At 48.1% G+C, this 16436-nt stretch overlaps 7 protein-coding genes across 7 annotated transcripts; 1 reads left to right on the plus strand and 6 right to left on the minus strand.

The window, feature by feature from the left end:
• Positions 1–18: 18 nt before the first annotated feature.
• N7483_008765 (uncharacterized protein) lies at positions 19–475 on the minus strand (the record flags this gene model as incomplete). The annotated part of the gene is made up of 2 exons (XM_057092192.1): positions 19–134; positions 229–475. The coding sequence occupies 2 exons, from the start codon at positions 473–475 to the stop codon at positions 19–21; spliced, it is 363 nt and encodes a 120-aa protein (XP_056943366.1).
• A 2928-nt stretch (positions 476–3403) lies between these two features.
• Positions 3404–5374, minus strand: N7483_008766 (uncharacterized protein; the record flags this gene model as incomplete). Its single annotated transcript, XM_057092193.1, has 1 exon — positions 3404–5374. The coding sequence occupies one exon, from the start codon at positions 5372–5374 to the stop codon at positions 3404–3406; it is 1971 nt and encodes a 656-aa protein (XP_056943367.1).
• Positions 5375–7432: 2058 nt separating this feature from the next.
• On the minus strand, positions 7433–11250 carry N7483_008767 (putative checkpoint protein kinase (SldA); the record flags this gene model as incomplete). The annotated part of the gene is made up of 3 exons (XM_057092194.1): positions 7433–9645; positions 9704–10151; positions 10264–11250. 3 exons carry the CDS (start codon positions 11248–11250, stop codon positions 7433–7435), a joined length of 3648 nt encoding a protein of 1215 aa, XP_056943368.1.
• Positions 11251–11493: 243 nt separating this feature from the next.
• N7483_008768 (uncharacterized protein) lies at positions 11494–11673 on the minus strand (the record flags this gene model as incomplete). The annotated part of the gene is made up of 1 exon (XM_057092195.1): positions 11494–11673. One exon carries the CDS (start codon positions 11671–11673, stop codon positions 11494–11496), a length of 180 nt encoding a protein of 59 aa, XP_056943369.1.
• A 20-nt stretch (positions 11674–11693) lies between these two features.
• Positions 11694–13420, plus strand: N7483_008769 (DNA-(apurinic or apyrimidinic site) lyase APN1; the record flags this gene model as incomplete). The annotated part of the gene is made up of 4 exons (XM_057092196.1): positions 11694–12163; positions 12230–12349; positions 12407–12541; positions 12604–13420. 4 exons carry the CDS (start codon positions 11694–11696, stop codon positions 13418–13420), a joined length of 1542 nt encoding a protein of 513 aa, XP_056943370.1.
• A 526-nt stretch (positions 13421–13946) lies between these two features.
• Positions 13947–14966, minus strand: N7483_008770 (uncharacterized protein; the record flags this gene model as incomplete). Its single annotated transcript, XM_057092197.1, has 1 exon — positions 13947–14966. The coding sequence occupies one exon, from the start codon at positions 14964–14966 to the stop codon at positions 13947–13949; it is 1020 nt and encodes a 339-aa protein (XP_056943371.1).
• Positions 14967–14992: 26 nt separating this feature from the next.
• On the minus strand, positions 14993–15796 carry N7483_008771 (uncharacterized protein; the record flags this gene model as incomplete). Its single annotated transcript, XM_057092198.1, has 2 exons — positions 14993–15265; positions 15350–15796. 2 exons carry the CDS (start codon positions 15794–15796, stop codon positions 14993–14995), a joined length of 720 nt encoding a protein of 239 aa, XP_056943372.1.
• Between the last annotated feature and the right edge of the window lie 640 nt (positions 15797–16436).

Consider the following 16436-nt stretch of genomic DNA (forward strand, 5'->3'; position numbering starts at 1 on the left):
TGTTCACTTGAATGCGACTCAAAGTTGACTGCAGAACACTTGATAGCTCCCATATTGCGCATTCTCCGAAAGACAAGTATCCAACGTGATACTCTGGGCACCCGCCTGGCAGGACTGATCGGTATAAACACTCACTGGATTCAATGTGTTAGCTAGTCCACATGAAATATAATGGAAGCCTAGGTAGGTAGGCAGAAGGCAAAATAAATGAAGGAATGCAAGACTCACCAGTGCAATTATTAATAGCATATTCGAAGCTCACGGATTCAACGGTATAATCCCCAAAAGCATTGCACTTGTTCACGTCGTCCCCGTAAACACCTAACTCGCCGAGGTTTCCATCTTGGCCGCAGGCTGGGTCACTGTATAGCCGAAGCTGGACATAGCGGGTATTTGCTGGAGTCGCTGGAGTTGGGGCGGCGGAGATACTCATTGCGAGAGCGAGAGTCGAAGTGAGGAGAGTGGTGAAATGCATTGTGAAGTAAGGTGTTGAGGTGTTGATGTTGATGTTGAGTGGAGATAAGATCAGTGTTGATTATTGATTTGGTAGATCAGAGTGGGATGTGTAAATGGTAGACTGATTGAATGTTCAAGTTGATGGTTGTAGGAACAAGGGAATAAGGGAATAAGGGAATCCTCATTCTTATAGCTTCAGCGCGGTGAAACATCGATCTTTGCCTTCTCAGGGTCTATCTTGGCGTTGTCATGATTGGATGCGGGGTTTGCAGGTAGGCTATGATCTGACCACTGGATTATACATTTGAGCCCAAGTATGTAGGTCTCACAAAGCCCCGCCCGTTTTCAAGTTCTATTTTGATGCCCAGGATATCTCACATCATCGATTAGTGAGTTCTAGACAGAATTGGCAGTAAAGGAGGATTTGAAGAGCTATAATCTATTCTTTACATTCTAACACAGCTTTTTTTTTTTTGCAATTTTTAGGAACTTGAAATAATCAATGATTAACAAAGTTTACCCTTGCAGCCTTGACATGGGGCAAATCTATTTCTATTCTGGGATTCCATTTGTCGGAAGACTGCAGGATTACATCAGTGACCAGGTGTGGTGCTTGATGGGTCCCAGGTGATCGATGATCGACAGAGCTATAAGCAAGCTGCCCACCTGGGTGATATTATATTTAGTATACGGCAGATCTCATCCATTGATGTAAGAGAGTTTGAGTCATGTTGTCTTAGTCTTCCGATGATCCATTTACCTAGGTAGCATTGTCTTGGTAAGATGACAGCCACCTGCCGACGATAACCTTGGAAGTCCTCCCGCCAAGCTTCGCGTGGCACTGTAGGAGCGAAATTGGGAAAGTTATGTCCCCAGCACTCAAATGCTAGGCTAGGTGTGATCACATCCTCTCAGACAGGAATATTCACATACTTAAGTACAAGGCTCAGTCTGTAGCATCTACAGGTGTCTGATGGTTACCTACGGGGTTACCTGGAGAGGAAGACAGGCTAGCTGCTACATGTAAATCGTTGGATATAGGCAACTGGGAGCTCTGGCCTAGGGATAAGCTGTAGGCGTAGGCCCTCTGTTTATGCCAGGTGGTGGCAGGAAAAACACCTAGTAGAAGTAAAAGAGGCCTAACTATTACCGACCTACCTTCAGTTAACCTTGGGACGTCATGGTAGGTGTATCCTAGTCAGTTGACTAATATTCTCTTGTCCTAAGACATGGTCAACCGAAAAATCCAAGTAGAGCTGGGCAGATCAGAAATATGATCCAAATGGAACATTCAAAGAAGAATAACCAGTCCGAATAGCAACGTACACATGGGACCTGAGACATCCATGACACCACGCAAATTCCAACGTCAAGGTGGCGAGAGTTGCAGTATCACCAGTAACACGGTCTTCAGCCCTCGGCCCACCTGGTAAAGCAAATATACGGAGTGTTAATAAAACACATAATAATCATGATATCATGGGGGTAAGAATAGATGGTAGATTGTCTGTAAATCAAAAGACATAGCTAGTAAAAAGCCCCCATAGGAAAGACCCAGGCGAACTTGCGAAAGCAAAGAACGCGCAAGAAACAAAGACACCGGCTGTGGAGCGTGCAAATCTGTAGTAAATCTCGCGGGGAAAATTGAAAGAAATCAAAAATGGAAGCTACAAGACAAGCCAATCCCTATTCTGTTCTGCTTCGTGTCCCTCGGCATTTAAAACACACCTAGGAATCACGGATAGTATCTCAGTCAAGCATTGCCATGATCAAAGGTAAGATCAAGCAGAATGCAAGTCAAGGCAGCACAAATCATATTAGGGTAGAGAGATGGATGGAGAACAAGAATAAATAGGAATTGGAAGTCAAGTGAAGCAAAAAGATTGAAGAAGAAATTGAAGAAGCGCTGGCAAAGGCAAAGAAGAGAACCAAACACCTCGCTTGCGTCTCAGAATGTCGTTGGCCACTGCATTTCATGTGCGTCGTTTCATTTCGGTTCGTCTATGCTGCGTATGTATCATCGTGCATATTCTTCTTTTTTGGGGAAGCGTGACATTGATTTAACGGAAATTCCGTTTTTTGAGGCCCATAAATGGGCAGAAGAGGCCGAAGAGAAAATGGAGAGGAGATGTTCAGGTCGTGTCGCCGGACTTAAGTTGGTATGGTGAAAGGCATGAGTACACAACTATAAGTTCTCAAGGCGACAACGACAGGTAATAGGAAAAAGAAAAGAAAGAGATAAATGAAAGGTAGAGAATGTATCGCGCAATGGCGGAGTGGGTATTTTGTTTTGATTTTCGGTGATGTTTTCTGCTTTTTTTGTTGTTTTCTTGTTGTTGCACTTGGCCACATCGAGTGACTCAAGCAATTGGAGAGGAAAAAGGAAATAAGTCGATCGCATAGCGAGAGGGAGTGAAAGTGCAATGGAAAGCATAATGAGTCTCATAAAAGACACAAGTACTTCCATATGCAGTGTTAAGATAATGAATGTAGTCTTGATAGGGGTGTCAATGGTCCTCTGCGAAGAATGGAGAGCCGAGATAGTGGCAAGAGGCCACTGAGCTGGCTGCTCAGTGAAACAAAGTGGAAGACTTCTTGAAAAGAAACGTATCAAGAGGTCAACAGAGGAAAGTTGACACCAATCAAGAGAAAGAGCCCATCAAAATTTTCTCTTCGGGTCAGGGTGATGTGTTGGATTTTCAGGGGTTTGCTCAAGTCATTCAGAGATAGTATCTGAGACTTGAGCCGTCTCAAATATCGTTACAATCGTCAAAGGCCGTTGCTGTCGTAATAAAAAATCAAGCTGGAAAAGAGGGGGCGGCACAGAAAACCCCCCTTTTATCTCGTTCAGGTCATCATGCAAAAAATCGAGGTAAAAAGATCTCGCAAAGGAATCGACGCCATAATGGGGAACGGTAATTGCAAAGGTGGACAGCAGAATGCGCATTTAATTGCGCGTTGAATGCATGTTCAGAATCTGCCGGCGAATTCGCTCAGCATCTGAAAGTCCTTCTTCAAATGGATTTTGAAGAGAAGGAGGGGGTCCTTGAGGCTTGGGTTGTTCCTGAATCGGAGAAGGACCCATGGAGCCTGGGTAGGCAGGGAACCCTACATTGCAGGACGGATCGGACAAAGAGGGGGCATGTCTAATGAATCTTCCAGGGGCGGTGCGACGCTTGAAACCACCTTCGGCCTTGAAGGGGGATCCCAGGCGCTTGATATGCTCTCCGCCGAGATTCAACAATGGGTTGACAGGAGGCTTGGTGACCGGCGTGGTTTCCTCAGGCTCAATCTGGGATGAGTTCAAAGATGAAGGAGGAGAGAACAGTTGGCTGACATCCCGGGAACGGCTGACTGCGCCAGTTGTGAGACCACGGCTACGGGGCACACGAGCTCGACCATCAACGATGTTTTGGCCCTTATTTTCACGCATGTACTCGTTCAGACGACGGTGCACTTCTTCATCGGAAGGATCATTGTCGACATAAGTCTTGGGGGAGAAGACATCATCGGGATCACGGGGAGTCATAGCAGCAAAGTGAGTATTGCGTCGTACACGGTTTGGAACATGCACGGTCTCGCGACGAGCTGAGACTGAAATACTCTCAACCTGTCGGGTTGAGCCTCCAGGTCCCCAGGTACTGTACACAAATGGCGATCCCAATCGCGGAATACTGTTGGGATCAACGTTTAGGTGCTGATTGAAGGGCGGAATAGGAGGAAGTGTGAGATCGAGATCGCTTTGCACATGATTGTTGAATGGCTCAACTTTGATTTCAGGAGCAGGTTCTTCCGCAAACTGGGATAGAGGATTCGACGCAAACGATGTAACAAGAGATACGCCGAGGTCGCGGGTGCCATAAGCGGGATGGCTGTCATCTTCATTTTCAGCCGGCTCTGGGCTGCAAGACTGCATCATACGGTGATAATGAGGCATAATCGAGAACTTGCGACGACACAGCATCTTCAGTCGGTGGCGGGTCTTCGCATCTGACTTGGGCCAGGATACTCGGGAGACGATGCCATCCATGGCAGTAGGGGTCGAGCTGCCGCTGCGATCAGAAGTCTGGGTTGGCAGGGACTTAATCAGTCGGTGCTTCTTCTCCCAGGTCTTCTTAGCTCGGCGTGCCACACGAGTGGTCACTCCCAAAGGTGGGATACTGCCAGGTGTCATTTTGAAGGGAGTCATGGTCGGATCTTGCAAATAAATCTGGTAGGTGTTCCACAGGTGGTTGTCCATATCCCGAGTCCACGATGTACTTCGTACCTGCGATCGCTGGACCTTCATTTTCTTGGGCAAAGTGGGAGAAGACAGCTCGGCGTCCTTGTTAATTTCAATCGGAAAGGAATCAAAGATATCGCTTTCAACACTAGAACAACTGCCTCCTATCGAAGGACGCGATGCGTACGTCTCAATCGATTCAACTGACGAATCGGACATGGTGGAGCATGCGGAGCCCGGGCGCGGGATATCATGGGGTAAGGGCGTTTGATCCCACGAGGGCCACGGTTGGGTTTCGTCATTGGATTCAAATTCAGCGCCGCGAATCTGAGCCGGGGGAGTTTTGAACATTAGTCGTTGGCGCGGGGGAGCGAGATAGCGTTCGTCATTGATAGGCTGGTGTCCGATAGAGGACTCGACCGGCGCGCTTGACTGACCCACTTCGATCGAGGGTAAGGGAACATCGGGCAAACCGCGGAACTGGAACAAGTCTAAATCGATACACGCGGAGACATCCCTGCTGGCAGCACTGATTGTTTCACCGCGAAGACGTCGGCGTCCGTTGGAGATGTTCTGGGGTCGCGCAGGAACCTTGAAGGGGGAGGCTGGGCGCTCGGGAGTCTTGGGTTCGTCGATACTCAGAGACGGGAACGTGAAGTTCTTGGGAAGGGTTCGCGAGAGCTGACGTTGAGCCATGATGATCAATGACTCGTGGCACAGCTCTCAGTAAAGGTGAGGGGTTGATTGCGATGCGGAATGTGAGATGGGGGTTGTTTCGCGGTGAGAGTCCGGATATGGAATGGGGCTTCTCGAACCGGCGAAGCGCGTCAAGAGTAGTTCGTGGGAGATGAGGGTCGTGAATCGTGAGAGAAGTGGGAGAAAATGGGGAAGAAAAGAAAAGTAAAGAGGAAACAAAAAAAGGAAACTATCGAGTGAAAGCGACGACTAGGTGGTTCAAGGAAATCGAGGTTGTCGAAGTATGTGTTTGCGGAATGCGCGCGCTGGAAATCGGGGGGGATCACCAGATTACAACTGCGGCTCCATCCCGTTATCCACGAGTTGATGGAATGGATCTCGTCATCACCTGAACGCCCAAGAAACAAAAGAAAGCACAGTTGCGAAAAGAATCGCGGGTGGGAAAGAAAAAAAAAGGGTAAGAAGTGAGAGAGGTGGAAGGAAAGAGGAGAAGGTGAGAGATTGGGCGCTGGGAAAGTGAGGCGTCGGGGGGGGGGGGAAGAGGAGTAGCGGGTACCTAAACAAGAGAGGGTGAATCAGTACATAATAGAAGTACTCAGTACTTAGTACTTTCAAGTGAAAAAATACCACCCACGAAAAAAAAGGCTACTAACTGGCGCTACTTGCAACTAAAACTGGTGTAATTTCTTGATTAAAAAAATATCTAAAATTTTTAGAAAAAAATAAAAAAGTCCTATTAATCTATTTGATTCATACATGGAATGTGTTGGGATAACAGTTTGTTTAGATTTTCTTCAAGTTTTTCCCATCTAAGTATATGTTGGACCTTACTTGATGCAAGCTGCACAAGTATACAACCCCCGAGTCCTTGAATCGGGACCTATATAAGAAATGAGGGGGGCTGGGAACCTTGAAGTTACCAAGATAAAGAGAACCAACGGATTACAGGCTAATGGAGAATTGAGCCTAGTTCTCCGTACTCCGTAATGTGCAATGTACGGTTGATCGTGGCCTTAGCCGAGAATCCACCATTACCCAGATTTGAACTTGAAGCCCTGGAGAGAGAGAGACACTTGAACTTAGAATCAACCGTGATCCTATCTGCAAGGGCTTTATGATCTCCCCGAGAACGATGTCTGCTGATGTCCATTGCAGATTTTCTGACCTACTCTTTCCCAGCCACCTGATCTACCGTACATGGGGTACTTACGGAGTACAGAGAACAGAGCCCTCCGTACTCCATATAAATCAGTATAAAATCACAGTCTCCATAAATATAAATAGCGATACTAAGGCACAAAACCCACAATGGATCCAAATTCATTTCACATTTTCATTTTTTTTTTCTGGGATCTCATTGTGCGGTGTAGAGTGATGGAGGTCGTGGGGCCAGAAGTTGAATCCAATATAACCTCATTGGGGGAAAGATGAGGAGAACACGGGAAACGCGTCTCCACTCACGCGTCGCGTCGCGTGCACAATTACCGTTTGGTTACAAGGTGGATCCCGTGACACGGTCCGCGCTCGAGCTCTTCCAAGGTTCTCAGGAACAAACCTTCTGTTTTTCTTAGTCCAGATTCATAATTCATTATTACCACCATGTTATATGTGTGGAATCTTTCAATCACGACCAGGATCCACCTGGGGTTGTACGATCCACTTGACGGGATGGGAATTCCTCGAAGTTCAAGTTGTGGAACATGCACGGGAGACAGCTCAAGCTACTATATGGAGTACTTCGTACATGCATGGATTCCCGAGGTTGCCTTGAAACCCGGGACTCGGATCAATCAGATGACTACGGGGTCCTGCAGGGCTACCTATGATAGTAAAATGAAAATTTCACTTTCAGTCTATATGAAAGATTGATTGTGAAATTAAAACCACTTTAATATCTATTACACAGGTGAAAGAAAATATTAACAGGTAATAGCCGAACTTGAATGAGGATATAGAAATAACGAAATGGGTATAAAGATGTCTAATCACATAGACAGAAGATGCAAACAAAAAAGAAATAATACAGGGAAAAGAAAGAAAAGGCACCAGGGTAGTCACTCAAGACCGCTCAAGTTTCTTTTTTCGCTCAGCGAGTAGTGTCTCGATCTTGCGGAGCTGAACCACAAGTCCCTTTTTCTCAGCATTGGCAACAAGCCAATCCTCCATCTTGCGACGCACATAGCGCATAGAATGGAGAACAGGCAGTATGGGAGAGGGAGATTCACCAGCACCATTGTCACGTTCCATCTGTGCCCAATGCTCAGCACCAGGATTCAACAAGAGATCAAATACCTCGGACCACAGTTCTCGATCCCAGTACCGTTTCAAGGACTCGCGGAGACGGTAGGTGCGTGCCGTGGCGGATGGGTTGCCACCTGTTTGCACAAGCATGGACTCGATATGCTTGCCGAAGAGGAGAACATGGATCGTACCGGCAATACCGTAAAGGTCGATTTGGTGCGTCCAGGGCCGTGCCTCATGGATCTCGTTACACTCATGCGTACCCACCTCCCAATCAGCGACAAATTGCACGGAAGGCTGGAAGACATGCATGTCAATGCCACGGCCGAAATCAATCAGATCAAGACCCTTGTGGCGCCAGCCATGGTACCCGTTGGGTGAGTAGTGCGCACTATCCCGAGATTCAGATGGCTCGTCGTTCAGATCAAGAAGAGACATTGCGGATGCTGGATCAGCTTCGGGAGTCGCGTCATCAAGACGGACGAGACAGTTATCAGCTTTGATATCACCATGCAAAATGCCGTTAGCATGGAGGCCCTCGATGGTACGCATGAGCTCGACTGAAAAGAACATGGCCAGGATTTCCTCGAGCCCACCTTCGCTATGCTGACTGGAAGGATCATTGCGAAGGATATTGACCAGGTCAAGCAGGGTACCCTGGCCTCGATAGTCTTCTACAAGGAAGCTTTCGCGCGGATGCACATGCAGCTCATGCGCACGCACAATGCTATCGGTAGCGCGGAGGTGATCGGCAGAGTGCCTCAGGCGATCATGCGCGGTGCGGATCATGTAGAATTCCCAGGCGCTGGAAGGCCCATTCTCGACCTTAATAGCCTCAAATGGATATCGTGCGGATTTATAAGGAGTAGCGGTCTTGGAACGGGAATCCCTGCCGAAGGGGGCGTTCTCGTCGTTCTCATCATTTTCGTCAAAGTCATAGGCTCCGGGACTGTCAACACTTTCTGCCAGGTAGACTGGAGCATACGCACCGGCACCAAGTTCCCGTCGGATAATGTAGTTGCGTTCAGCACCAGGGAACTCCAAGGCCGGAGTATCGAATGCATCGTCGCTGCCCTTAGACTTTCGAATATGGGTTCGGACGAATTTTTGAATCATGGAGGTGTAGTTACTCTCTTTACCGTGGCTATGATACCCCGCGTAAGAAGCCAGTGACGGTTCCAAGGCGTTCAGGATTGTGTTTCGAATTCCCTTATCAGTTGGATTGCACTGCATGTCCTTGATGACGACCTCTCCACGTCGGCGCGATTTGGGGGCCAGGGCCCTGAAAGCAGTAGGGCTGAATGGGACATCTGCAGTAGACAACATAGTATTATCCCCATGGTACGGAGTTGCGCCCCCGACTGGACTGGAAAGAAGGTTGCCCATCTGAGGCTTTGATGGTGTCTTGGTGTTATACAGGTGATTTCGAGCAATTGTTTGTGACGGGATGGAAGATTCGGTCCGCTCCACAATTGGTGTCATAAATGGCAGACGGTTTTGAGCCATAATTGCAGGATCTCTGTAAGTACCATAAGGCGCCGCGTAGTCTTCTGGCATTTGTGGGACAAAACGTCCTTTCTCCGGAGTTCCATGGTCAGATTGATCCGGGGCACCGTCACTATAAACTGATTGAGATGTAGCATCGCCGTATTCATGGCCTGGGATATCCTTGCTGACGCTGAACTCGGTCCAATCTCCGTCGACAACGCTCTCAGCTCGGGTAGTGTCTGCATATCCAGTATCATCATAGGACCGATGAAAATGGTGTGTGTCTTCGTCACCAAGGTCACTTGATGCGGCAGAAAGGTGGCCTGTGACTGTACTATCGGCATTGCTGGCGAGATCATCATCATCCTCATAGTCGCTTCCAAATACGCTATCGGCAGCATCTTCCGTCTCTGCTTTCAATGGCTGGTTAAAAAGGTCGTAGATCTCATCTGTGGCAGCCCGAGTATGCATCGTCATAGTTGGCTCTCTAGTACTCTTCCGGCGGACCTTGGAATTATTTGGCGAATCGAACTTCATTTTGACTATAGATGAAAGGTGAGTAAAGGTAGTCAGTTGAGTTGATGGAAAGACAAAGCTTACTCGTCTGCGTCTCCCCTTGAACCTTGAATCGTCGTGCTTTTCCAGACTTGCCTGAATGAGATCCACCCTGGTCAAGAGATGGCGATTGTCCACGCTGTTCACTGGTGGCGAATTTTTGTTCAGGTTGCTCAGATTGGTCCTTCATAGAAATATGTGCACTAGGCTTCGAACCGGGAGACTCGATACCGACAGCATTACCGGAAATCTGTTTGAGTGGTTCCTTCTGCTTGCGCCAATTCTTGCTCGTCCATCCTCGCTTCATGGCACGTAGCTCTTCAAAACTGATTTCGTGCGCTGGGTTGTGACGATCTGGATATACTGCCTTCAAATCGACGAAAACACGTTCTCGACGACCCGTCCGTGGATTTACCGCTTCCCTTACATGATGTTCCGGAACGTGCTGGGGAGCACTTGATTCTTGATTTTCTTCATATGAATTGGGATTGGACTGTATACAAACAAACGAAGCACATGCATTCAAGCCAGCAATTAGTCCTGTGATCGTAAATATTTGGAGGTCTGAAAGAGGAAGGATACGCAATGTAGACTTATTAACTTACCTCGTCTCGGAAAATAGCCATCTTCTGTGTTGGTCCAGATTTTTTCCCTGCCTTTAATGTCTCTCCCGCCCACGGCTTCGCCTCTACCCGATTCTCCTTCTTGCGTTCTTCCATCGATCCAATATTCTCCCAACCCTTTGTCGCTCCACCACTAGTAGCTGGCTGTGCAACTTCATCGGCATCGGAGAAAATGGCCATCTTTGGTTTTCCAGACTTGGTCTTCGCAGGAGCAGGCGCCGCTCGTGCTGCAGACTGAGGATCTGGAGAGCCATCAGCAGACGCAAATGGATCAACTTTCACACCCAAAGCCGCTCGAACTTTCGGCATAGCAGGCGATGAAGGACCCGCGTTTTGTGGCTGCTGCTCATATCGCTGCTGGAATTCGCTGTATTTTCGGAGTAATCGCTCGACCGGCCGAGCCTCACGATCTACACCGAGTCTGTAAACCTCATCTGCCTGTGTCCAGCGCCCCGCACCTTCCAACCATGCGGCAAATTCTTCATAGAACAATGCCAGCCCCTCACCGATATGGTGTCGTGATAGGAAGGCGAATGTTTCCCGTGGTGCATCGGAGAAAAGTCGAATGTAATGAAGCCATAGCCTTAGGTATCGTGGGTCGTTTCTGTAGTGTGTAGATGAGAGGAAGGATTTTGTGGCACGCTCCAGTAGTGGTAGGACGCCTGATTCAGCGGTGGCTTGGGCGGACGGATACGCATTTAGAGTCCATTTCACATAACGGTCGTAGACATCAAGTGGGTCGTCTGATTCACCGATTGCTTCTAGTTCGGTTTCGTATTCTTGACGGATTGCATCGTTTAGTGTCCTTGTATGGTTCGGTGTTGGTGAAGCATATTTATCGCTAGTGTTGCTACCACCAGAGAAAATCCGAGCAAGTTCTCGAGCTGATCGGCCACCGGGGAGGGATTGGACGTTTTCTTTTTGGGCTTCAATAATGTCGAAGTCGATAAGCTCGTTTGAATCCGCCATCTTGCCAAGATCTATGTCGGATCTTCCCCTTTTGCAACTGTCGATGTCGAGGATAGCAACTGTGGAGGGGTGGAAACTTTGTTACTTGTTAGCGTATTTGATTGTCGATAAACATCACATGACTGTTGCTGCGGTGATAAGCACGTGATAATGTCTGAGAGAGAGTAGTTTGTCCCCTTACTTTTTACAGCTTCTGCCAAGTCGTCAGCTTGAATTTGATCTCAATCTGCTATCTCCGAATAGTCAATTCTTTTGTGAAATCACATTCTTGTCAGCAATCTTGCGATTTGAACCTGCAAGGCTTTCACTCAAGTTTACTGCTGCTTGGCACCGGGTCTTTTCCTGGTGCAACCAATCAGATCCACTAGCCGTCGATTTTTGGAACACTGGCTCCATCTCAACACCAACATCTAAGTCTACCATTATCAAAAACCCAGAGCAACATGTGTGTCTCGCACGATGACGAGGAGCCTCAAGTTCCAGAGCCTAAAGGTCACAAGAGAAACCTCAGCCAAGGCACAGACGCATCGCCAGTGAGACGATCTAAGAGACAAAGATCGAGCACCAACCTCAAAGAACTGTCCGACTCTGAGTCCGACCAGGATTTGAAGTCCCCACAGAACAAGCCCAAGCAGACGAAGAAGACACAGGCTGCGTCAGTAACCAAAAAGGCCGCTGCTAATAAGAGGACTGTCTCTCAAGAGTCTGCTGAGATTAAGGCTGATCCTGACGCGGAACCCGAGGCTCCAAAGCCGAAGCCAGCTCGTAAGAGAGCAACCAAGACCAAGGAGTCAAAAGAGACCGAAGCAATGCCACTAGCGCCACGCACAAAGGGCCTGAAGATGTTCGTTGGTGCCCACGTGAGCGCTGCGAAGGGCGTTTTCAACTCAATCCACAACACCGAGCAGATCGGGTATGTACTAATCTTCGCCAATGAAACGAGGAGAATCCTTTTTCGACCGGAACTGACCGAATACAGAGGGAATGCATTCGCCTTGTTTCTCAAGTCCCAGCGCAAATGGGATAACCCAGCGCTATCGGACGAACATCGGGATGAGTTCCGCAAATTATGCACCGAGAAAGGATATGATGCGGCTGCGTGAGTTTAATGGGACCCCGAAGAAGAGTATTGATGAACCTGTATTAATGGACGTAGGCACGTTCTCCCACACGGTTCATACCTTGTGAATCTCGCCCAAAACGACGAAGCCAAAGCCAAGCAAGCTTATACTTCATTCCTCGATGATCTTCGCCGCTGTGAAGCCCTCGGTATCAAGCTTTACAACTTCCAGTAAGTCCAGCCATCTGGAAACTGCAAATTAATTTCAATATCTAATCTATTTCCACCTCCAGCCCTGGCAGCACAAACCAAACCCCACTCCCTGAGGCTCTATCTCGCCTCGCAAACTCACTAACCAAAGCCATCACCGAAACATCCACAGTGATTCCCGTGCTGGAAACAATGTGCGGCCACGGGAACACAATCGGTGGTCAACTCTCTGAATTCAAGGACCTCCTAGCCCTAATTCCAAAGGAGCACCACGACCGCATCGGTATCTGCATCGATACATGCCACAGCTTCGCTGCAGGATACGACTTGGTCACACCCAAGGGCTTCAAAGCCTTCCTGGATGAATTCGATGAGCTCATTGGAATTCGATTCCTGAAAGCGCTGCACCTTAATGACTCCAAGGCTCCATTCGCTAGCAAGAGAGATTTACACGCTAATATTGGAACTGGGTTCCTGGGTCTTCGGGCATTCCATAATGTTATGAATGAGCCGCGCTTCGAAGGATTGCCCATGGTTTTGGAGACTCCTATTGACAAGGTTCAAGGGCAGGATGAGGATGAAGGAAGTGATAGTGAGAGTGGAGCGAAGAAAAAGGGAAAGAAAGCTAAGCGCCCTGCTGGAGCTTCGGCGGCTACTGTTCAAGACCCGGGTATCTGGGCGAAGGAAATCAAGTTGCTTGAGTCGTTGATTGGGATGGATCCTGAAGGGGAGGAGTTTAAGGCTCTTGAGGCCAAGCTTTCGGAGGAGGGAAGAGATACGCGAGAGAAACAGCAGCAGCAGTATGACAAGAAGGTTGAGACAGATAAGAAGAAGGAAGCGAAGGCCAAAGGACCCGGGAAGGGGCAGAAAAGCCTTATGGATATGATGAAGGGGAAGTAGTCTATGATCGGTTAAGCTGAGTTTGTATGAAGCTTGAATGTATTTTTAGTCTTGTTTTATTCCAACAGTGTCCAGTGTCTGATCAATCCAATCGAGCACGCATGAGAAAATAATTTTGATATGGGATTTCCGAGTCATGATCAAAGTGAGTTCAGATAAAAAAAAAAAAGTGGCCTTGGGCCCAAGAAAGAAATTTAATTGTGGTATCAGTCAAGCTGCCGCTCTCAAGTGCAATGAAGCTCACGACCGCCATGCAAAGAAAGAAAAAAAAGAACACCCATCTCCAACATAATCCCAACACTCATTGCTCGTAAGGCAAGTAGAGTTTACATCAAACATTGGCAAACAACAGGTCCAAGTATTTGAAGCAGCTCATCAACCTGAAGAATGGGCGACAGACCCCAGCATAGACAGGATAAAGGGCTGGTTCAGTCACTGAAGAAACTGAGGAATGCACTTCTCCAAAATGTCACAAAGGTAGATCGGGGCAGAAACATAGTTATCGAGAAACGAATGGGGAAGGGTGCTAGTTCATAGGGGTTTGATGTCGGACTGGCGGGGTGGACGAAGCGGAGTGCATATCTGAAGATGCATGTCGATCGGGTTGCAGCGGTGTGTGGAATGCATCGGACATCGAGGTAATGTTTGGAGGGGCGGATTTGATGGGGGAGTCTCCATCATCCTCGGGAATAGTGGATGTGGAAATGGTCAACCCTTGCATAGCGCCGCTCGCGCGGACACGGAACGAGCGTCGCTGGTCACCCGACCCAGAAGCATGCAAGTCATCGTCATAAGGGCCATCGGGCAAAGAGCTGGTCGGAGGGTTGATAACGCGGTGGTATTCACCGGTTTCACCTCCACTGGGGTCGGTATCCTCGGTATCAGATTCTGGACTGCCTTCACGGCTCCAGCTAGTCTGCGCTTCAGCGCGCATGCGGGCAATCTTCATATAGTTGTAGCATGCGATACTGCCAATAGTAACAACCAGTCCGGTCACATTCACGGGAGTCAATTGGTCGTGGAAGATAACACCTGCGGCGCTAATTGTGACTACTTCCTTGAAAATACCGCAGATACTCAAGGTAACCACCGATGAGCGCTTTAATAGGGCAAATTCAGATGAAATCATACAGAATGCCAACACTCCCGGGAATATTAGCAGACCAGTTCCGAACAGAGTTCCATGCTGTTCAGTCAGGGCGAGGAAACCCTTGTGGATCTCAGTGGGGCCTTCCACAGTAAGAGCGATGACTATGAGGGAAACAAACATGACGGGCGTTAGAAGGAAAAGAGTCGAGAAGGGGTTAGAGGTTGCTGGATGGCGAAGTAGGAGAATTTGTGTGAGACCCCATCGGAAACCAGAAAAGAAAGCAGAAGCGATGACCAGACTGAATCCGAGCGCATTGAACGCAGTCTCGCCGGCGACCATCATCACCACACCAATCGTCATTGTGGCAATAATGAAAATGAGTTTAACAGAAGGCGACTCGAGTCGAAATAGGAAAGCGAAAAGAAGAACGAAGGCGAGTGCAGAGGATTTACACATTGTGAGGAAGGTGAGAGAGATGAACTTCAACGACATATTGCCCAGACCAACGTCGAGCGATGTTGCAGCACCGCAGGAACGAGTCGTGTAAAGTAGAATAATTTAGTGAGCACCGGCTCAGATTTGTCGCCATCGACCGACGAGTCCGTGACAGATGGCGGGGGGCGCTGTGGGCGCAAAGATGGGAAGAAAAATAGTAAAAGAGCGGAGAATGTGAATTGAACGGCCATGTGTAGGCTGGTGGTGAAAAGAGGGAAAGGGAAGACGACATCGTTCTCAGAAAACATCCACTTATTGTACTGCGATGAAGGGAAAGTAATTGTTAGTTAAGATGGCCAAATAGATCAGCGCGCTAATAAGGGTCCAGTGAATCATAAACTCACAATGGAAATGGACAACGAGAAGAAGTACCACATCAGAATCAGACCGGCATTCACCATAAGCTTATTGACAACATTGCGATCTGCCAGACCAAGCTGGAAGATGCTGTGAGTAGTTTTGGTGTCAGCAATACGAGCATCAAGCTTCCGACGTTGCCTGCGCCGTCGACGTCGCTGACGTCTCTGATGTGCTGTAAGGCCTGTTTCTTCATCATATTGATCCTCATCTGAACTCATATCCAATTCGCGAGTATCGACTACCGCAGATAGATCAGATGCATCGGTATCTTCAGCCGTCAAAGGCTCATTTTCATCCCATTTGGATCTTTCCTCTCCTGGTCGGAGACTATCATCCCTCGGTTCCGAGGAGCCCGGGAGACCCGGTCGGGCTGCCCCTGTGAGCACCGAGCTCCGCCGCCGGTGATGGTTGGCGGCGGTAGATAACCCCATTTCGAGGGGGAGGATTTAAATAGAGATCGGAAGGGAAGGGTTGCAGAGGCAATGTGTGAGCCCCATGAAGGGTGCGACCGGGGGGTTCACGCGACAGTAGCACCCTTTCTTGACGGGGAGAAGAAGAGATCGAAATCAAGGGCGGGAGACAATAGATGGCGCGAATGATCGAGTAAGCTTTAGAAAGAGGAAATCAAATGAATGGAGCGGTCACGCAAAGAAAGTGAAGGGCGGTGATAAGGAGTGTTTTCTTCTGCAGTCATTTCGGGTGGGTAAAAGTACCATACAGGTCTTAATGTATACACGGAGGATTCTTAATACTAAAGTCTGAATCGGGTAGTTACTGTTATCTAATGCAGTATAATTCATACTTTCTGTTTTCACAAGCGATATTTTTGCCCTAAAATTAACTATAAAGGTGATTTCAGTTCAAATCTCCATGAAAGAATCTTTAGCATGAAGAATTATGCAAAAATTATGCTACTGAATACCTTATCTTCTACGTAGCGTACAAACTGATATGGAGTTGAAGATTGGTAAGCTGAATAAAGGGAGAAGGCGGTCAAGGAAGTAGATTCAGACTTTAATGACTCCAATATCCCTCTGCTTGACCCTGTTCTTTAACTGGTTGTTTACTGGT

This window comes from Penicillium malachiteum (assembly GCF_028827825.1).
Source record: "Penicillium malachiteum strain IBT 17515 chromosome Unknown utg000004l:1.0-4883003.0:1.0-4884900.0, whole genome shotgun sequence".
Taxonomy (NCBI): domain Eukaryota; kingdom Fungi; phylum Ascomycota; class Eurotiomycetes; order Eurotiales; family Aspergillaceae; genus Penicillium; species Penicillium malachiteum.